This window comes from Chanos chanos, chromosome 10 (genome assembly GCF_902362185.1).
Source record: "Chanos chanos chromosome 10, fChaCha1.1, whole genome shotgun sequence".
Classification (NCBI taxonomy): domain Eukaryota; kingdom Metazoa; phylum Chordata; class Actinopteri; order Gonorynchiformes; family Chanidae; genus Chanos; species Chanos chanos.
The window spans coordinates 25,234,196-25,255,495 of record NC_044504.1 but is presented as its reverse complement, the minus strand read 5'-3'; the positions used below and the strand labels follow the sequence as shown (position 1 = coordinate 25,255,495).

At 41.1% G+C, this 21,300-nt stretch overlaps 3 protein-coding genes across 4 annotated transcripts; all 3 read left to right on the top strand.

Moving 5' to 3' along the window:
* The first annotated feature begins 2,476 nt into the window (after nt 1-2,476).
* On the top strand, nt 2,477-4,732 carry col8a1a (collagen, type VIII, alpha 1a). The gene is made up of 2 exons (XM_030786432.1): nt 2,477-2,714; nt 2,805-4,732. The coding sequence occupies exons 1-2, from the start codon at nt 2,486-2,488 to the stop codon at nt 4,730-4,732; spliced, it is 2,157 nt and encodes a 718-aa protein (XP_030642292.1). The 5' UTR covers nt 2,477-2,485.
* Nucleotides 4,733-8,254: 3,522 nt separating this feature from the next.
* jagn1a (jagunal homolog 1a) lies at nt 8,255-9,227 on the top strand. Its single transcript, XM_030786466.1, has 2 exons — nt 8,255-8,343; nt 8,765-9,227. The coding sequence occupies exons 1-2, from the start codon at nt 8,255-8,257 to the stop codon at nt 9,225-9,227; spliced, it is 552 nt and encodes a 183-aa protein (XP_030642326.1).
* A 1,439-nt stretch (nt 9,228-10,666) lies between these two features.
* Nucleotides 10,667-19,207, top strand: tfg (trafficking from ER to golgi regulator). Of its 2 annotated transcripts, none has more exons than XM_030786449.1 (8): nt 10,667-10,789; nt 12,332-12,516; nt 13,010-13,093; nt 14,603-14,749; nt 14,979-15,128; nt 16,654-16,800; nt 18,325-18,414; nt 18,700-19,207. In XM_030786449.1, the coding sequence occupies exons 2-8, from the start codon at nt 12,333-12,335 to the stop codon at nt 19,074-19,076; spliced, it is 1,179 nt and encodes a 392-aa protein (XP_030642309.1). In that variant the 5' UTR covers nt 10,667-10,789; nt 12,332; the 3' UTR covers nt 19,077-19,207. The 2 variants fall into 2 exon arrangements, with proteins under 2 accessions (XP_030642309.1, XP_030642308.1); XM_030786448.1 differs by having other exon boundaries at nt 12,329-12,516.
* The last annotated feature ends 2,093 nt before the right edge of the window (nt 19,208-21,300 follow it).

Sequence of the window (21,300 nt, the reverse complement as noted above, 5' to 3'; positions counted from 1 at the left end):
GGCCAGTTGGATAGATGTGATGTCACAAGTATGTGCAGGTTTATTCAAACAGATTTGTCGGACATACCGACTCAAATACTGAACAAACATGGCAGCACAGGAATTAAAACAAAGGCTATATAGATAAATAGCCTGAACGAACAAGCTGAGAAGTGTATGAAGTTAAATCCAACCTATTTTAGTTTTACACTTTAAATCTTGCTAAACAGCTGAAATGAAACTGAGCTAATCAAGAAGAAGGAAATTTTCCAAAATGTGTTTGGTGTGGCTTGTTTGACTAACTGAACTGTTGCCTCTTGTTGCTAGTGAAGGGACACGACTAGGTGGCGCTAGCTGTGTTTATCATTGGTTCTTCAGAGTAGGGATCCCTCTTTGTCATTCTTGCAGCTGGTTGTTGTTTACAGACAATAAAGTTAGACTGCAGCATTTATTCAGGAGCTTTGAGGCTGCATAGAATATTCTTTGTGGCTTGATTACACTGCTTCCGTTAAAGCTCCTGCTGCTATGCTAGTCGCACAGCATTTGAGGAGAAGAGACACATCTGTTGCAGGATACAGTGTGAATCTCACACGTATTTCCAGATTTGAGCTGCGACAGACACATGTACTTTGATCAGCAGCATACAATGGTTTGTGGGAAATGGTACGACATGTTTCAATAAGCTGTATGGCACAAATACATGCATACAACAAATCCACAACTACATGTCTCGCAAACACACAACAGACATTTAGTTTAAGATGAGTCATTATAAAGGACTTAGGATTCTGAACAAGAAAAAACTTTAAGAGATTTACAAGTCATACAGGCCTGGAGCAACCTTTCATTAAAAAATGTTTTACATATCAACACAAAGTGACAACTCTACAGAACTAATCCCTGCAATCCATTTATTCTTAGATTGCTCCCTTGCCACTACGCTAAGCCTGGCTTATTGAAACCACAATTAAGGTTTTAAGATACAGGAAAAGGAGAATTTACATTGAGAAAAGAAAATAGAACAGAGAACACAAACATACACAAATGAAAGGGTTTTTTCGTGTTTCATGAGAGAGTTTCAATGTTCTTTATTCAATGGGCTCTGGTTCCACAGCCACGCCAAGCACACTCTGACTGCTGGAATGGTGCAACATTCCTAAAATCTTCCAGACCATTCCTCTGCACACTGCAACACACATACATGTACATGCGCACATGCATGCATACACACACACACACACACACACAAACACACACACACGGTACCAGACTATTCCTCTGCACACTGAAACATCTGTGGTTTATATACACAAACACACACAGGTAAAGAGATTGAAACTGGCAAAATGGAAAAAGCGAGTTAAAGCAAGATAGTGATTCAAAAGAACACAGCAAAACTGAACGATTTCTGGGATCATTTAATCAAATCACTGACAAACTGCTAGAAAAATCACTTGGTTTCATAAATATATATGTTTATCACACATCTGTCTTTATCATATTTATAATTTATAACATAGGCAGTCACGCAAATGTGTAACTGAGATATTAGAGCATATTATATATTTAATATATATGTATAAATATATAAAATAATTTATGATATTTACATGTGTGTATAAAACAATTTATACCTGATTATACATCCTATGGTTATGTAACATATCAGTATCAAAATACTTAACCATATAAAATAAACACCACAACAAAAAGTAAACATCTCTCTCCCTCTCCCCCACTCTCTCTCTCTCTTTCTCTCTCTCTCTCTCTCTCTCTCCCTCACACACACACACACCTCTTATCCTCTGCTGCCTCCTGTGTGCATTTCCTCACCCCCTAATTCTAATTCTCCTAACGTAAATCCCTGTGATAAACTACTAACATAAATTGACTTGATTTTATGTAACAGCTCCATTCAAATACAAATACAAAACAAAGAGTAAACACTGGGATATTCTTAAGATCACAGAGGGTATATGTGTTCTTTTTATTTTATTTACTGCAGAGTAGTACACTGTGATATTTAGTAAATAATTCCTTGATGTAACATTTTACTGGTATACATGTTTTCAGGAGCTACCCTTTAAACTAAAAATGACCATTCTAATGTGAGGCACAGACTGTACGATGTTCAAACCTAGCAACAGAGTAGTGCAAGTTCTTTCTAACAGATCTTGTTTTATGCTGCAGCTCAAACTCAGCAGCAGGTGATCATAATTACAGGTCATGCCTTTTAATGGTTGCATTTGCATGCCATTTGGATACTTTATTAATCAAAAAACAGCTTATTTCATTTATTTTTTGAATGAGATGTTCAGGATGTTCACCGGCAAGATGTTCAGTAAGCCTGTCAGTGGACTGATAAATAAAATACTCAGTGAATGATAGTGGATGATCGATTGATTGGATGAATAGTGGATAACTGATGGATGCTTGGCCAAAAATGATCAACTGAGTGACCGATTAACTGACTGATTAATTGATTTTTTCTTTATAGGCCATTTCCATGGCGTCACTCCTCGTGGTTTTGGTGCAGGTGGCACTTTTGCCATTTGCCCTTGGAGGAGCATATTATGGGCACAAAGCACACCCCCAGCAGCATCAGCCTGTTGCACAGATGCCCCACATGGGCATGGGGAAGGAGATGTCACACATGCAGTACCCACACTATAGGAAGGAGATCCCACAGATGCCCATGTACATGGGCAAAGAAATACCTCGCAAAGATGGCAAAGGTGCAGGATTCTAACAGTCTCTATGTTTGTCTGTCTGTTCCTAACTATCTGTCCTGACTGACTTAAACTGTGCCCCTCTCCTATGCACAGGTGAAACCATCCCCAGAGGTGAGCAGGGTGTTCCAGGTGAGGTTGGTCCACAGGGACCCCCTGGACCACCAGGACCTCCAGGCCCTACAGGGCCGCCTGGCAACGGTATACCAGGCATGCCTGGAAAACCAGGACCTCCTGGTCCTCCAGGATTCCCAGGAGTTGGAAAACCAGGAACACCAGGCATGCCAGGGAAACCAGGTGGCATGGGACAGCCAGGGCAACAAGGTGAGCAGGGGCCCAGTGGTGAACAGGGACCTGTAGGCTTGCCAGGGCCACCAGGTCCTCCTGGACCCCCAGGCTTGCCTGGTATTGGGAAACCCGGTGGACAAGGATTGCCAGGGCAGCCAGGAGGGCGAGGAGAACCAGGACACAAGGGCTTACCAGGCCTGCCAGGCTTACCTGGGCCAAAAGGAGATAAAGGAATTGGACAACCTGGACCTCAGGGACCAAAAGGTCCCCCAGGACTTCCAGGTTCTCCTGGTCAGGGTGGTCTGCCAGGAATGGGCAAGCCAGGGATGCCTGGAATGCCAGGACCACCAGGTGGACCAGGGAAACCAGGACAGCCTGGACCACCTGGTCCAGTGGGACCACGAGGAGAGGGGGGCCAGCTTGGTCCACCAGGGCCTCCTGGGATAGGTAAGCCAGGTGAGGGTGGTTTTCCAGGACAGCCAGGTCTACCTGGTGGGAAAGGGCAGCCAGGTCCTCCAGGATTACCAGGAAAACCTGGATTACCTGGAATTGGCAAACCAGGGTACCCTGGCCCAAGAGGTGACAAGGGATTAGTTGGACCACCAGGTGCCCCAGGGCCAAAAGGAGATAAAGGTTATGGAGGTCAACCAGGCATGATTGGTCCCCCAGGACCTGGTGGGCCTCCAGGCTTACCTGGACCGGTGGGGGCTCCTGGTGGTATTGGTGCTCCTGGGCCTAAAGGAGAAGGGGGAGTGGGAGGAATGAAAGGAGATCAAGGGCCCATGGGAGAATCCGGACCTCCGGGGCTACCAGGACAACCTGGTATCCAAGGTGAGGGGGGTAAGCCAGGCCCACGTGGGCCACCAGGTCTCATAGGTCCAAAAGGGGAAGGAGGACAAAAGGGCGCTCCTGGGCTCCCTGGTCAGCCTGGTTTGCCAGGCCTGAAGGGAGACATTGGGTTACCTGGCCCTGAGGGGCCACAGGGCCCTAAAGGTATTCCAGGACTGGCAGGACCAGGAGGGCCAATTGGACCACCAGGACCACCAGGACCAAAGGGAGAGGGGGGTGAGCCTGGACAACCTGGACCCCCAGGTGAAGGTATCCCTGGTGTCTCTGGTCCAATTGGTCCTCCTGGTACTCCTGGCTCAAATGGACCTCCAGGCCAACCAGGTCGACCTGGGCCACCAGGACCTCCTGGACCTCCAGGACCCCCTGCCCTCTCCCCAGACCTGATGGGTGTGCTGCCTGAGATGGGCCCGGCACTGGATGGAGTGAAAACCAGTGGGTATAAGAAATATAAGCCTTCCAACACCGGTGAGGGGATGGGTCCCAGTGGTCTTGAAATGCCTGCTTTCACTGCTCAGTTGACCACACCTTTTCCACCAGTTGGCACGCCTGTGGTGTTTGACAAGCTACTGTACAATGGTCGGCAGAATTACAACCCACAAACTGGTGTTTTCACTTGTGACCTGCCAGGTATCTACTACTTTTCTTATCATGTACACTGCAAGGGTACCAACGTTTGGGTTGGGCTGTATCGTAACGGCGAGCCTCTCATGTACACATATGATGAGTACAAGAAGGGATTCCTAGATCAGGCATCCGGCAGTGCTGTTGTACCTTTACAGCCTGGAGACACGGTTCACATCCAGCTGCCATCTGACCAAGCGGCTGGACTTTATGCTGGGCAGTATGTCCATTCATCATTCTCTGGCTTCCTTCTCTACCCCATGTAGAGGGTGGATGAGAGGGAAACAGAGAAAATGGAGACAAAGTAAAACAAAAAAAAAGAATGAACTTACATAAAAATCAAGAGACTTTTTTTATCATCAAAGTGTCACATGAAATGTATTGAGACAAGGAAAAAATGGGGACTCATGTAATCAGCCCCTGAGACTTCACCACAACAATGAACATGATCTTGGCACACATCCGCCTTCATATATGTAATGGTTTGTATTGTGTGTCTGGAGGTCTATGCCCTCATTACTGGCAGAAAGACTCCTTACATATTTGATTATCATCACCGTTACCAGTGGAGCTTTCTGAGAGGTGTGATTCTTTAAAATATAGCATATTTATGCATTTGTGTAATTGGAGGTATTTTAAAGAGGGGTTCAAGCTTTAGCTGTTTTAGGACACACAAGATATATTTCCTATTTTAGCATATTTTGCCATTTATATTGTACCAAAGTGCTAGCTGTGCCAAAATAATTATGTTAATGTATAAAAATTGTGTTTAAATGAATGTTTCACAGATTTCCAAAGTTACTGTATTAGTTATGGGGTGGGGAACAGAAGTAATTTCAAAGAAGTTTTGAATGAGGAGGAGGCATTTGTACCAGTTCTAAATTGTGAAATCTCTTCCCTATTTCACTTTGCTTATCAGACATTTGACATATAAATTTTAGATAAATGAATCGCAGATAGTCCCTCTTTCTCTGTGTGCATGTGCGTTTATGTGTCTGTTTGTGAGCATGTGCATGTGTATGTGTGTGTGTGTGTGTGTGTGTGTGTGTGTGTTTGACCTTAATACCAGTGCTTGTAAAGCATTTTTACAAGAATTGTGCAATACACAATGGTCTCTCCATGATTCATGTAAACCACTACTGTATGTCTCAAATGTGTTATTGCAGATTATACATAACATAGTAACAGAGCTGATAATATATATAAAGTAACATAAATGATCATTGCTTCAAAAAAGAAGCACCACCTTCCTCATACACACACAGCACATTCACATGCTCAGACCCACAACCAGAACACACTCTCACACTCCCACAGATTTTGATCATCAGACGCTTTCTCTTAGCACTCTCTTAGTTATTTGTTAGACTACTGAATGTCAAGATTTTGATCATAACAGAAGGTGTGGCCTTTAATACATAAGATCAAATGAAATTATGAGGGTTCTTTTTCTCTTCTGAGAATGGTGCTAATGTCCTGTATCAAAATGAACAGCAAAGCTTTAACACTTTTATTATGATCTTGTTGTCTTTTTTTAATTAAATAAAGGTGATTTGCTTAAAAATACTCTTCCTCCACCATTGAAAATCAGAGTTACTCAGAGGCAAGAACAACAGTGTGATGCGGAATAACTTCACCGCCTTGTGTATTTTTAGACGATGAAATTTTAACTGTTGAGCATTCCATTCCCTGACATTTATGACACGGCTTTTAAAAAATCCAACAAACTGATGCAAAAACATTTTAATAGAATATGACTGCATCCAGTATCTTCAATATTTCCAAGAGTTAATGGCTAATTAACAAAACTGTGTAAAATTGTTTAAAAAAGCAAGTCTCAAAGCATTTATCAACAATTAAATTGCACCATCAATTTTTCTAAAACTGTGTTCTAGCAGTATTGTTCTTCAGTTTTACATGGGTCAGACTAAATATTTTACATAATGGATACCAGTATTACTTATGGTGTATTACCTGAATGACTTTCATTCGCTAAATTAAACATCTTTTCCATCGATTTTTCACTGGGACTACACAGAAAGCAAGTTTCACTCATTTTATGGGGCATCAGATGGGTGTATTTCAGTACTGGGGACTGTACTGTCATAATGGACTTTTCACATTCCAACTGCAACACATGCCAGCATGTGTCAGCAGCTGGTGACATGCACCTTAATGCCAGTCACTACCTACAGGCATACATCCATTCCAACCGATGCTGCTTTACGTATCAATCTCCCATACATTCGAGGTTTAGTATGGTTAGTGTGCTGTCCGGGTATTTTACCCTCTTTTATGCTTCCATCTACTCTTTATGGACTATATCAACGTTTAAAACTCTGATTATTTGCCCATATTTAATGACGCATATTGACCTAATTCCAACACGACTAAGTGCGGCAATAATAGTGAAATGCACATTTTCCATCTCATGCTCATCTCAATCGAAGGCAGAGGTTATTTTAGGCTCTAGCTTTGTGCGCATGAGCAAAAGATTCCACTGTCACTGACAAGAGGGGTATTCTGCCGTATCCCAACCAATTTCGTCGTATATCGTGTTCAGCAATCAGACCAAAGGTAAGTGTTTTTCATGCATTTTCCTAAGGCAGAACACGTTTATAGAAGCCGCACAGAAAAATGGGCAGCCGGAAACATCTGGTACCACATCGCTGGACAGCGACTCGAGTGCTTGCGCTGGAATACAATGCTTCGAGACTTCCTCTCTGATTTGAACCCTGAAATAATTAAAGTTTAACAAACAAATGAACAAAAACAGTTTCACTTTACCACACCAGTTATTTTCTCGTTTCCTTAGTAATACAAATGGATCTCTCGCGTGATAGCAGCTCAGTCTCACCCTCAGACCTTCAAGATATATCAGTAGGTTTACTACGAGAGGACGTTAGCTAGCTGCTATCGTAGGAGCCGTGTTCAGGATACCACAAAATAGATATAATTTGAAAATTTGTGAATCTATTTTATGAAATGTGTGTAGGCTATATTTGAGGTCAGAAATTGATCAGTTTAAAACTAACATGCACTCTCAGTCTGCTCTCTTGATTCGTTTCCCCTTCACACTAGTGCTGATATTAGACAGCTTGTATATCCCTACGCAGTAACCCACTGATACAGGAAGAGACAATGAGGGTAATCATGCAGTGTAGCCCTTATTAGTTTGTCAACACAAACCGCCTGATTTTTCTACGATGAGGGTTGTTCACTATGATTATTATAGTTTTTAAAGGAGCCACCCTTTTTGTACCACTCCAAGTCATAGTTCATTTATATATATATAAATGAACTGTGTGTGTGTGTGTGCATATGTATGTATGTATATACACACACACTGTATATATATTTTTAAAGAGTACTGTTACAAGATCTGGCGAACTCAAGTATAGAGAGAAAATGCATCAAACAGCTACAGAGATTAAAATGAGACCGTGATCATGAAACAGTTGGACGATCATAATTCTCGACCAACTAAACACAGCAAAGATTTCCATCTTTGTGAAGTCCATTTGCAGGACAAATGTCTCAGTATGATTTTTTATTAAATATTAATTGGTCTCAAAATGTAGATCGAATATAGTTTTTTTCGAATATAGTATAGTTCAGAATTATGAACAAACCTATGATTTGTAGCCAAGTTTTTATTTTATAGTTGTATAATTGAAGATTCAGAGAAGCGTATTTTTTCTTTGTTGCACAGGTTTCTGAGTAATGTCATTTTTCTACTCATATTTATGTGTGTGTTGGTGGCGTGTTTGATTGCACAGGAGGTTGCCATGACATCACGTGCAGGTCCAAGAGCTGCAGGGACTGATGGGAGTGATTTTAAACACAGGGAGAAAGTGGCATCTCACTACCAAATGAGGTAACTTAATCTCTCTCTCTCTCTCTCTCTCCCTCTCTCTCTTTATCTCTCTCCCCCTTTCTAAGATTGATTGACCTATACAAAAAAACTTTTACATGTCTTCAATGATACAATGCTACTGCATATGAGCTATCTAGCGTTCTAAAACAGTTACTGAGAGATCAGTGATTTTCACAGGTCAGTAGTAATAAAAATAATTTCCATTACTACTGTGAAACTAGTAGTCCAAACAGCACACCTTTTCACATTTTCAGTAAATTAATTTGATTCTGAATTGGTGTGGATGGTGAATTATTATTGTGCCCTATAGACATTGTATGTTCAGTAAATTAACTACATTAACTACATAAATGAAGGAATAGCTATAACTTATTTTGAGTGTTTTTCTTTATTTCTAACTGAACCTGTATTTGTGTTGTAGTGCATCATTAAAGTCAGAGATCAAGAAACTGACAGCTGTGCATCTCCTCATATGGGTGTTGGTGGCTGCCCAAGTGACTGTCGCTCACCTCAACCTGGTGTCACATGACCTTGTAGCAATGCCTTACCAGTGGGAGTACCCATACCTGCTAAGTGTGGTGCCATCATTGCTTGGTGCTGGAGCATTGCCTAGAAACAACATCAGTTATCTTGTGATCTCGATGATCAGCGCAGGGCTGTTCTCTGTGGCTCCGCTGATTTTTGGAGCAATGGAAATGTTTCCAGTTGCTCAGCAGCTGTACAGGCATGGGAAGGCTTACCGTTTTATTTTTGGTTTTTCTGCCGTGTCGGTGATGTACTTGCTCATGGTGATTGCTGTGCAGGTGCATGCCTGGCAGATTTATTACAGCAAGAAACTGCTGGATGCTTGGTTTACCACCACACAGGAGAAGAAGAAAAAATGAGGGGAGACAAGAACTGAACATGAGATCTGCTTATTCCTGTGTATCTATCTCAAGAAGTTTCCAATGCATGCATGGGAAAATGCACATTCACACATACAGAGACACACATCTACAGGCACATGATTACACACACACACACACACACACACACAAGTATTTTTTCCATCATTCAACCAAAAATATTTTTTGCTGTTGAGCAATATACTGGATATAGAATCAATGTTATGTGTGACAGACAGACACTGTGTGTGCGTGTGTGTGTGTGTGAGTGTGTGTGGGTGTTGGTGTGTATGAAATGTCCCCTGTTCTAAGATGAGAAGGTATACCCAAACTGTTTTTGTCATTGCCTCTCAACTCTACAATCTGTTTTTATGCTTTCATTAAAAATAAAAAACGTAATACTGAAAATGTCATGGCTCAAGCTACTTCTCTCTTGAATGACTCTTTAATGTTAATCGCAACTGGGCTGCTCAGTGTTTTATTGTTTCTTATGTAACTATAAGAAACTACTACTAACTATTTAATATAGATCCTGCCATGAGGTTTTTTTGTTCCTTTGTTTGTTTTTTATGTTCCAAAACCAGTTTTTTGGCAGCATAGTAGCTGCAGCTCATTGTTTCAGGAGTCTTTTGTAGGAATAGTTCCAGATGGCAGATGAATCAAGCTGTTGTGACCTGAATGAAAGTAGTAATGTTTGCAACTGAGTTTGACTCATCCTGAGTCAATAAATTATCATGCAAGTGCTCAGCCATCCAGAAATGACACCCACTAGAGATTCTGTACTTATTTCAAACAAACTGTCATGTAGAATTACTGGGACTGCCGTAGTTTGAAACACTGACAAGAATTATAACAGAAGTTCTAGGTGTTAGAATATTGTGTGAGAGAACTAACCTCACAGCTGAACAACAATAAAGAGGTACAACAGGGCACAACAGGACCAGTTTTTTATGCTTTATGCCTGTTTATTTGATTGTTCTCTGCAACAAAAGTACCTTAAATGTCACTTTTCACTTTCTCTATCTTTGGCATGTGCTTTGGAATAGAAGAGATTTTTTTTGCTTTACATTTATTATTATTATTGTTGTTGTTGTTGTGGTTGCCATCAGACATAAAAATTTAATATCGTTACACTCGTCGTAGCTGTCACTTTCCCGTCTTGTTCCTTCCGTTTGCCACGTTTCACGGAATTCTGCGGCGTGAATTTTATGGGGTGTTTACATTTATTTATTTTTTGTCTTCACTCCTGTAAAACACATGACGTCCACCTTAAATGCGACACATTTACAACATTTGTGGCATAAGATATCTGAACGAACATTATCTGTTCATGACCGTGGGTTGAGAATGTCATGAAGTGTTTGAACTGAACTGATTTGATATGATGTGATAATTTGTTGCTCCAGTGCGCCTGCGTTTAGAGCCCAGTGCCACGTACAGGCCGCGCAGAGAGATTTCCGGATGTGTTGAAGTGGTCGAGAGCTTCTGTCCCGGGTACGAGGCTTCAGCAGAGTCGGTCCTGCGATAACACCGTAAACCCCTGCGGAACTACAAGCCGCCAGGTATGACTTCCTAACCAGGGAAATGATTTAGTTTTCGAGATTGGCAACTGGAAGCCATGTCGTGGTAGCGTTAGATCAGCTAAAGTGCTTGGGTATTTAGCCTAATATGTCTTTGACAGTCTATATATTTGTCATTATATCATTAATTTGTGGGTTGAATGTCGATTCCGTTGTGCTTTGCGTAAGACTTAATGCTATCACATGTATTTGTTCATATTTACGTTCATAATTAAGACAAAAAGTTCCCAAAGCCATTGACGCCGGTAACCGCAGACATTTTGGCAGGAAGTTAAGTTGTGGGTGCCAGGCGTGTGGAGAGTGAATGGATCATTATTTTGCAGAGTTGATCATCCGGTTGGTGACACAGTAAAATGGCGACAGTTAGCATTAGGCTTGCTACACTATGTATATAAATCGTGTGCTCGCAATTTAACAAGTCATATATGTCGTATTAGTTTTGCTCAGATACTTAGTGGAGCTCTACATAATGTGAACATGAGTATAACACGACCACAAAGTTTACACATTTAGTAGAAATTGCGTCAGCTACATGAGTAAACAACTAGCTTCGCCAATATTAGCCAGGCTATACTAAAGCTTGGGCCTGGAAAACCTCGCCCATATTAAAGTAACTGCGTGCAGAACATTTGCTGTTCTGAGCATAATTTTAAAGAAGATTTCTCCATTTCCTGATAAACGAAGCTCAGATTTCGTTGTACCAAAAGTGTTAATCGCTGTTTTAATAGTAAGGTCGGAAATCATTAGTGTAGTACAGTTTTCCTTTCGTTAAGGAGGAGGGGAGATGAGGAACTGTGGGATTTGATTATTTTTGTTGAAACGCTGTATTGCTGTGTCCACGTTTATGTTTGTGATATGTTTTCTTTGTATCTTCTCTGTAGTCTGTGTCTTAATATCGGTACAAGATATTGTCGTTCTCGTGTTCTCGACAGATCAATCAGAGTTTCTGTTTTATCCTGAGTTGTGTGCTCCAGATTAATTAGATTATTGTCAGTGAGTGATTAACAGTGATGATTTATCACGTACTCACTAACATCCTCTTTAACAGTTACACATAAAGGCCTGACAATCAGAGGTATTGTCTTTCTTTGAGTAAAACATCAGTCTTCCACATTGTCTGGATCAGTAGGTCAGCGTATGTGTAGGGCTAAAGTCTGCATTGGGAAAGACGAGCTATAAAAACAGAATTGCAGTGGAACAGTGCAGTGTTGGCAGGTCTGCCTTGATCTCTGAACATTACACTACACCTGTCAAGAACACACTGTATAGGTTATTCAACATATGACCCACATTACACTTAGCTGACACACTTATTCAGTCTTGTGGTGAATTGTGTTTATTTATGGTTACACCTGTCAGTTGTGAAACGGCAAGCTTAAACAACCAAAGACTATTGGATTTCAGCCTCTACATATCTGATTGCCTAGATATTTTGTGTGGGCTTTTTTTTTTTGTTTGTTTGTGTGTTTTTTAAATGTGAATGCCCTCTCCTTCTGATTGTGGTGTGTGCATGTGTATCAGCAGGATGAATGGACAGCTGGACCTGAGTGGGAAGCTGATCATTAAAGCTCAGCTGGGTGAGGACATCCGTAGGATCCCCATCCACAATGAAGACATCACCTACGATGAGCTCCTTCTGATGATGCAGCGTGTCTTCCGTGGCCAATTACAGAGCAGCGATGAGGTCACCATCAAATACAAGGATGAAGGTAAGATACTGCTGCTCACATTTTAAACAAAAGTATTGTTGAGTTATACACAACCAGTTGTGGAGCAGAGAGAATGTAACCTTCAGTGTAAGGACTGCTCACTTTTTAATTGCAAAATGTTTTAATTGTTTTCATCATAGAACATGAAATTACTGGTGGGCAATTACACACCAGCATACAAGCCATCATCCAACATGAGGAAATAATCCTTTGTATGTTTTGGGTGCTGCAAAACAAGCAGTCCTTTTACACTGTATGAAGTAGATAAAACACTGTGTTCAGAAATGTTCCAATGAGAGGAAGGACTCAGTAACGTAGCGAAAGAAATAGTGGAGTAACAAGAGGTTGAGAAGTCTCAGAGGAAAAATAATTCCTTTTTTTTTTTTTTTTTTTTTTTTTTTTACAGGAAAGTGTCTCTCATTGAGGGCACCTTAGAAAGAACATGAGCTTGTTGCTGAATTGATTTGATCTTGTTTCTTTTTATCTGTTTCAGACAATGATCTCATCACCATCTTTGACAGCTCTGATCTGTCCTTTGCCATTCAGTGCAGCAGAATACTCAGGCTCACTCTGTTTGGTAAGAGTTTAGCTTCATTTTCCATTGGTTTTGTTTTTATGCTTAAGTATTGAATGAGTTAAGGGGTGTTTGTGAGTGCTCTTTTGTAAATACTGTATTATATTCCAAGGACAGTTACTGCTGAGATTGTACCATGTCTCGTAAAATACTAGTTTTGTCAATAACTTATTTCTTCATTTTCAAAGACGAATGCTTATGCTAATTGCTTGCAGATGTAAGAAAATGCAGTGGTTGTGCTAAATGGTGCTACAATACAAATCTGAAATGGGAATCTGTCTCAACCCGAATAAAAACTCATGACAAAAGCAGTAGCACAGTCATGTAAGAACTGGACCCTAAGGGGCTATTCTTCATGCTGTGAAGTAATGAGGTTCTGTGTCTGCATTTGCAGGTTTGCAGTTAGGTCAGCAGTCTAGGTGTGGTTGTCTCCCTTTAAGCGGGTTCAAATTCGCGGGATTGATTTAGTTATTATTAAAGAAAAAAAAGAAAACATGAACAGTTATCAATGTCGACCCCAGGGCTCGTTGAAAATTGTGGTTTTTTGGGGTTATTTTGGAAGGCAGTTTGAAATAGCATTGCTATGTCCTTGCCACAGTGTGGCGCCATAGTCGTGTGTTAGTCACACTGAGTGTGTATGTGTTTTTAATGTCCACAAGAGGGCAAAGGTATGCTGAGGAGAAACGGGTCATATGAGGTCATGTTGTTTACAGCGTCACTGGCTATTACCCATGTTTCCACATCTCTTTTTTTTTTTTTTTTTTTTAATATTCAACTATATACAGGTAGAGAATTATAAGACTACAGATGCACAGTGTTTTCAATGCACAGCTGAAAATAAGAGTGATGTGTACACGTGTGTGTGTGGTGTGTTTGTGTGAGTGAAAGAGAAACCGACAGTGTGTGTGTGTGTGTGTGTGTGTGAATCACCCTGGAAACTGTGTGTATGTGCAGGAGGGGAGATCATTTTCTGGAAACTGTGTATGTGTGTGGATCATTCTTTGGAAATCGTGTGTGTCTGTGTTTCTCAGGCTCTGCTCTCTGTAGTCCAGATGATGTAATGTCATATGCTCTGTTTTCAATCTTGACCCTGCCCTTAACGGCCATCGTTAACTACCCAGAGAGAGAAACGGAGAGAAAGAACAGAGAAACAGAAATGTGTTTTTGCTGATCATTTGTAACATGGTGACGACTCATGGTTTGGAGCTCACGTGTCTCTATGTGTCCCAGAAGTGTGAGTGGTTTTTAGGGGCAGGGGCAGACTGAGCTACGTGTATCTCTGTAGTCTGGATGGAGTCTGGCCGCAGTGGCTCTCACACAGATGTGCTTCAGAGAAAACTTACAAAATCTGTAGACGAGGTTATCTGATTCGTGATGGTTACATAAGCTGTTTTCATTCATTATATAGATGTTGAACGCTGTAATTTATCATCCATTTCTCTCTTGCTCTTTATCTCTCTCCCCTCATTTTTCTTTCTTTCTTTCTCTCTCTCTCTCCCTCTCTCTCTTCAGTGAATGGGCAGCCACAGCCATTGGAGTCATCTCAGGTGAAGTATCTGCGTAAAGAGCTGATCGATTTGAGGAACAAAGTTAACAGTCTACTGGACAGCCTAGAGCCCCCGATTGAACCAATACCAGCTAGTACTAACACAGAGACAGGTATACACACACACATATTCAGCACCAACGGGTACTAACGCAAAGTTTGTTACACTCTCATTCATTTACACACAAAGTCTCAACATTCAAAAGTACAAACACAGAGACAAGTACATGCGCATATATGCTATCTCAGGGATTTTCTGGTCAAATCAAATCAGACCTCAAAATGTCATCTTACACGGCTCTGTGTGCCCGCATATATCTGGATGTGTTTGTGTGTGTGCAGAGTGTGTAGAGGCTGTAGACTCTACAGTGAAGCAGGCTCCTCCCGTCAGTGCTGCCAGTATGTCTGCGTTTGACCCTCTGAAGAACCAGGAGGAGGTCAGCAAGAACGTCATTTCAGCCTTTGGTTTGTCTGAGGACCAGGCCACAGCAGGTACATAATCACACACACACCATCATAGCCTTTGGCCTGGCAAAGAACAGGACTGGCCAAAGGACTTTAGGTTCAAATGACTGATACTTTTTAATACTTTTTAACTGAACTGACAGTTTGTTGGTTTTGACCTTTCAAGTCTCAAGAAGAAAACAGTGGAAACAGTGATGTGATTCACATGTAATGTGACTTGCCACAAGGATCCTTTTTTACTCATGGATAGGGATGGGTACTGAAAACCAGTACTAAATTGGCACCAGTTCCTGACTGGTCAGTACCGAAATATCGATAAGCTCCTGGACAAACAGCTGCTGTCAGTATTTATGTACTGTTAATTCATTTTAAGGCTACGTCCACACTAAGCCGGGTAAATCTGAAAGTGCAGATTTTATGTAAAAACGTTTCTCTGTACACACTATCATTTTTGTACCGTTTTCCAAATGTTCTACACCCACACCAAAACGCTGAAACGCCCTAGTGTTTGTTGTTCGGTCAGGTTGCGTCCAAAATCGCCGCTCCATGTAGGGTTTGAGCCACCATTGCGTTTGTTTTCCGTCTCTTAAGCACAGCAAATAGAAAGCTTGTGTTCTGCGTTAGAGCAGCGTATGTGCATTGTACAGTATGATGATGTGTAATTGAAGATAGATCAGCAGATTTGACACACAGAGCAGCATGGACTGCATTGCGCCCATCATGTTTGTTTTGGTGTCTCAAGCACAAACTTTCACCAGAGTCATGGCAACCATACATCATCGTTTCTGAAACTCTTGGTTTTCTCTGTCTGCATTACAATGCGAACCCAGCATTTTCAAATGTATGCACCTCAGAGAGCATTTTCCAGCAACCTCATGAAACACTTGCAAATACAACATCTTATAAATCTGAGGCAGTGCAACGTGTTTGACTGCTTTAGCAAAGCGGTTGCTGCATGTACATCCTCAGTGCAACCTCCCAGCTCTGATTCTGATAGGATTTGCCTAAAAATGCAGAAACTAAAAATGCAGCTCTCTCGACTTCAAGTCAAGTTAACACTCGTTATCGTTATAAAAATAAGTCTGTAGTTATTAACTTAGGACACAGTATAGCTTTTAAGCACTTTTAATGTATGTTCCTAAATAATCCCATAGATAACGTCAAGCATAAAGGCATATCACCACCAGACATTTGTTGACCAGTCGTTTGTAGCAATTGCTCCTCCCTCATAATATATACAGGAAACTCAGAAAACTTGTTATTTCTGCAAAAAAGTAGTAATAAAGTAACTGTCAAATCTTTTCACATCTTTTCATGTCATGTCTTTATTTTTTGCACCAAATTATGGAGAGTAGTATCAATAAGAGTATCATTAAGTATAGGTATCGATAAGCATTATCAGAATCGATATCAGTATCGATAAAATCCTAACAATACCCATCCCTACTTACGGATTGTATTAATTATGACAATCTCTCTCTCTCTGTCTCTCTCTCTCTTGCTCTTACTCTCTTTCCCCCGCTCTTTATCTCTGTCTGTCTATCTGTCACAGCCCCAGCTGTAGCCCCAGTGGAGGAGCGCTCTGGCACACCTGACAGTAGTACCTCCTCTTCCTCAGCTGCTCCTCAACCTGCTGTGGCTGCCCCAGCCCCCCCACCATATTCAGGGGTCCAGCAAGCCCCTAGCACCACTATGGATGGTAAAAACAGAGACACACACATACAGCATTTTACAGCTGAGCACTGCATTGACTCTGGACTATGCTTCTGCAGACATTTAACCAGTTTAAGTGATGCATAGAAGGCAGTGTCTGTCCATTTAAATCCATTAATGTGGTTTCTGTCGGGTGTTGAGCATCTATTTGGTGTTGGCAGTTTGGTTTTTTTGTCCAGATGAAGGACAGTAAGAGAAGGGAGATCTCACTTTAATAGTGTTCTAAATAAAGGTTCGGCCACCACCCAGACAGCACTGTGAATGCACTAGTTTGTGGTGTTACTAAATTCTAACTCGGACTTTCAGTAATTACAAACAGAAGTTCTGTTTAAAGTCATGACATAATTGTAAGTTTTTGTTTGAGTCATCTCTAGTGCAACACTGTAGACACACACACACACACACACGCACACACCCACACCCAGGCGTACTATTAGAAAGGGTTGGCTGGAATGCTAAGACTGTGGTAAGACATGCTTAGAGGTACAACTAAAAGAAGAAATGTCCTCATGCTCCATGTGGTGTGTCAGAATTTGAGGGTGAATGACCGGTGTGTTTGCATGTCTGTTAAAGATCAGATGTATGTATAGTGTATTGTGTGAATGACCAGTGTGTTTGTGTGTCTATTAAAGATGAGATGTATGGATGGTCTAGTGTGTGATTATTTGAGTGTGAATGACAGGGGTGTGTGTGTGTGTGTGTGTGTTACAGGTCAGATGTATATGTGGTATATTGTGTGAATGACCAGTGTGTGTTTGTATGTATGTGTTACAGGTCAGATGTATGTATGGTGTGTTGTGTGAATGACAGATGTGTGTGTTTGTGTGTTACAGGTCAGATGTATGTATGGTGTATTGTGTGAATGACTAGTGTGTGTTTGTGTGTCTGTTAAAGATCAGATGTATGTATAGTGTAGTGTGTGAATGACTGGTGTGTTTGTGTGTGTGTTACAGGTCAGATGTATGAATGGTGTATTGTGTGAATGACTAGTGTGTGTTTGTGTGTCTATTAAAGATGAGATGTATGGATGGTCTAGTGTGTGATTATTTGAGTGTGAATGACAGGTGTGTGTGTGTGTGTGTTACAGGTCAGATGTATGTATGGTGTGTTGTGTGAATGACAGATGTGTGTGTTTATGTGTTACAGGTCAGATGTATGTATGGTGTATTGTGTGAATGACCAGTGTGTGTTTGTGTGTCTGTTACAGGTCAGATGTATGTATGCTCTATTGTGTGAATGACCAATGTGTGTTTGTTTTACAGGTCAGATGTATGTATGGTGTGTTGTGTGAATGACAGGTGTGTGTGTTTGTGTGTTACAGGTCAGATGTATGTATGGTGTATTGTGTGAATGACTAGTGTGTGTTTGTGTGTGCTTGTTTTACAGGTCAGATGTATGTATGGTGTGTTGTGTGAATGACAGGTGTGTGTGTTTGTGTGTTACAGGTCAGATGTATGTATGGTGTATTGTGTGAATGATCAGTGTGTGTTTGTGTGTGTTTGTTTTACAGGTCAGATGTATCAGCAGTACCAGGCTCCAGGTGGTTATCCTCCGCAGCAGCCTGCTGCCCCTCAGCAGCAGTATGGCATGCAGTACCCTGGTACAACTGAACAACTCTTTCCCTGCCTTTACTCTCATTCACTCAACATCATTTCGCATTGTGTGACACTGTCCTTCACTGCCACATTTTCTTACCTTTTACCCTCATATAGTTCAAACGGAGACATTTGTAAATTTTTAAAATACTATGTTACCATTTTTTGGAATGTTTTTTCTACCCCTATTTTGTCATTGTGTTGTTACTGAAGCTCCAGAAAATAAATAGTCAAGCTTACTTACTTTCTCTGTCTAACTATCTCTCTTTCCATTTGCCATTTTCTTTCAGCTGGTTACACTCCTCAGCCCGGTGCTCCTCAGGCCCCGCCCCCTGGAACCACTCCCCAGTTCCAGAATTATCCTGCCGCAACTTCTCAGGCTCCCACCCCTGGCTCCGCCCCTGGATTCACTGGCCAATCACAGCCTCCACCTCAGGGGCAATATCCACCAGGGGGGTTCCCACAAAATTACACTTCCCAAGCCTCTCAGCAGCCAGCCAATTACAGTCTGCCACCCACCTCTCAGCCTGGCTATCAGCCTCGCCCTGGCTATACCCCACCCCCTGGAGCTACTGTAACCCCACCCCCTGGAGGATCCAACCCATATGCCCGGAACCGCCCCCCTTATGGTCAGGGTTACACCCAGCCGGGTCCAGGGTATCGGTAAACCAAGCGAGCCTGGCAGGGAGTTAATGGTAAAGTCCATCAGTCGACCCTTACAGTCTGTTTCGGCTGGTCAGAGCTCCAGCCGGTTCCATCTTATCCAACGCAACAACAACCCCCCCCCCCCCCCCCCCCCCCCCCCCATCAAAAAAAAATCTGATGTGTTTAACACAACATATAATCTGTGTGTGTGAGAGAGAATGTGAGAAAGAGCCTGTATACGTGTGTTTGCACATGCGGGAGACCAAATAGTGTGGGAGTTGACAGCTGTGTGTGCCTGTGTGTGTGTGTGTTTTCTGAGAGTGGTGTTTGTGTGTGTGCCATTTTATTTGATCACTTGTCTTGTTGGTATTGTCATTAATCAATTGCTTTCTGTTTAAACACTAGATGTTAAAAACCTAACTGAAGGATGCTGTATCATTATGTTCCTCTGTTCTCGTCTTGTTTTTCCCTCATTCACACCATAGGTTTTTCCTAACCCTTAAATTGGCCCACTGCAGTGACTATAGTCATTTCTGTAAAAACATTGATCACAAGAGGGGAATAAAGACTTTGAAACTAAACAAACAGAATGGAGTAGTTTGTGAGTGTGAGAGTGTGGTTGTGTGTTCAAGTGTAGAGGAATTGTTGGAAAGACAATCATATTTTGTACATGTTGTCTCCCCATTGGGAACAGTCTGTCTGTTGTAAGTTTGCCATATTTGACACAGGTGTAATTATGTACAAATATGTGTGCTTTCTGTTCTCTCCCTCCTTTCATCCTGTTGTTTTCAAGTGCTCTTTTCAGATGCCTTTTCCCAAAGCATTTTGTTTTCTGTTCCACCTTTGTAAACATTACAATGGTACTGCACACTTCAAAGCAGGTGATCATTAAAAACCAACACAGTATGCACATGTAGTGGTAGTTAATAGTGCACAGTTATTAAGAAGTTCAGAAAAGCACAAGATGAATTCTGTTCTTGACTTCTGCAAATCCAGTCAGTGCCCCAGTTCTCACACCCACTAAATATCTCGCAAGCACGGGGCTTAAATAAAATACAATTTTCTACACATTTGGAAAAACACTTTTATTTGTTCCTCAGAAGAAAATTACAAAAACAAGCAAAAATAGATTTTATTTGAGAGAAAGATGGACATATATTAAAATATATTAAAACATAAATCCAGTCAAATGCTTTATACAACTTAAAAAAAAAAAACACTGTCAGCTCGACATTATGAGCCTGTGGGTTTTATCTGGACAAAACACTGAACGTGTTTCACATTAAAAGTGCTTTCCCTCGTCATCCCCACCTCAACATTTCCCAATCTCATGTTCTTTAACGACCTTACTTAAATATGTGAACAGCTTTTTATCGCCTTTTCATCTTGACTGTAATTTAATTTATTCTGCTTTTATCCAAGGTCCTTTTATCCAAAGTCCAAGAGACTGATGTTTTAATATCTTAATGGTGAACCTTTTGTTCCTTATTTTCATAATATACATATAAATACAGCAAATCAGAGCAGGGCCATGTTGGCTAATGTGAGAGAACTCAACAGAGCGAAGCTAACTGTGTCAGTTTGAGTTCATGTTGAGATTATGTTTAAGTGTTGTGTGTGCAAATGTGAATTAAAGTGATGGTAAAAGCGTGTACATGCTTCTGCAAGAGTGACAAGTGTTTCCCTCATCATACTGTGGCTTCTCTCATTGAACCGACTTTGAGGAAATATGTCACTCTCAACATTTCAATAAACAATATAAAACAATATTACTTTATGCCTTCTTCAGAGAGCCTGCTTACCTAAGCGTGTGTGCTCTGAGCTCATCCAGCTTTATTCACACAGCACGTGACCAGTGTTAAGTTTACTCTAATGTTTGATTCATATCAGCATTTTTTTTTTTTAGTATTTTTATTATCCACGCTCACTGGAATAAAGCCAATATGAGAATACTGTAAAATAGCACCTACCTTTCAATCTTTGTAACAATGTAGCTGATACTGGATGTAAAATAACAGTGGGAAATATACAACTTGAAATTTGCTGTGAATACTCAAGTTCCCTTTTAACTTTTTAAAATTTACAGTTCCTTTAATCTTTAATATTGGTCTATAAATAAAGTGTAGTGAATGTGTCCTTAGATATTAAAATATATATAGAATAGAGTTCTTGATGCATTTTATAAATTGCTTGTCACTGAACCAGCCCCCATGAACCAAAGCATTGAGGGGTTGTGACATGTCTCT

What these genes read in the sequence shown, in the direction of transcription:
- col8a1a (XM_030786432.1), top strand. Translation starts at nt 2,486, where the DNA reads ATGGCGTCACTCCTCGTGGTTTTGGTGCAGGTGGCACTTTTGCCATTT. An exon ending in ACCTCGCAAAGATGGCAAAG is followed by an intron (nt 2,715 to 2,804) that starts GTGCAGGATTCT and finishes TCCTATGCACAG; the next exon opens with GTGAAACCATCCCCAGAGGT.
- tfg (XM_030786449.1), top strand. Translation starts at nt 12,333, where the DNA reads ATGAATGGACAGCTGGACCTGAGTGGGAAGCTGATCATTAAAGCTCAG. An exon ending in ACTCAGGCTCACTCTGTTTG is followed by an intron (nt 13,094 to 14,602) that starts GTAAGAGTTTAG and finishes CTCTCTCTTCAG; the next exon opens with TGAATGGGCAGCCACAGCCA. An exon ending in TGAGGACCAGGCCACAGCAG is followed by an intron (nt 15,129 to 16,653) that starts GTACATAATCAC and finishes TATCTGTCACAG; the next exon opens with CCCCAGCTGTAGCCCCAGTG.
- jagn1a (XM_030786466.1), top strand. Translation starts at nt 8,255, where the DNA reads ATGACATCACGTGCAGGTCCAAGAGCTGCAGGGACTGATGGGAGTGAT. An exon ending in GCATCTCACTACCAAATGAG is followed by an intron (nt 8,344 to 8,764) that starts GTAACTTAATCT and finishes TTTGTGTTGTAG; the next exon opens with TGCATCATTAAAGTCAGAGA.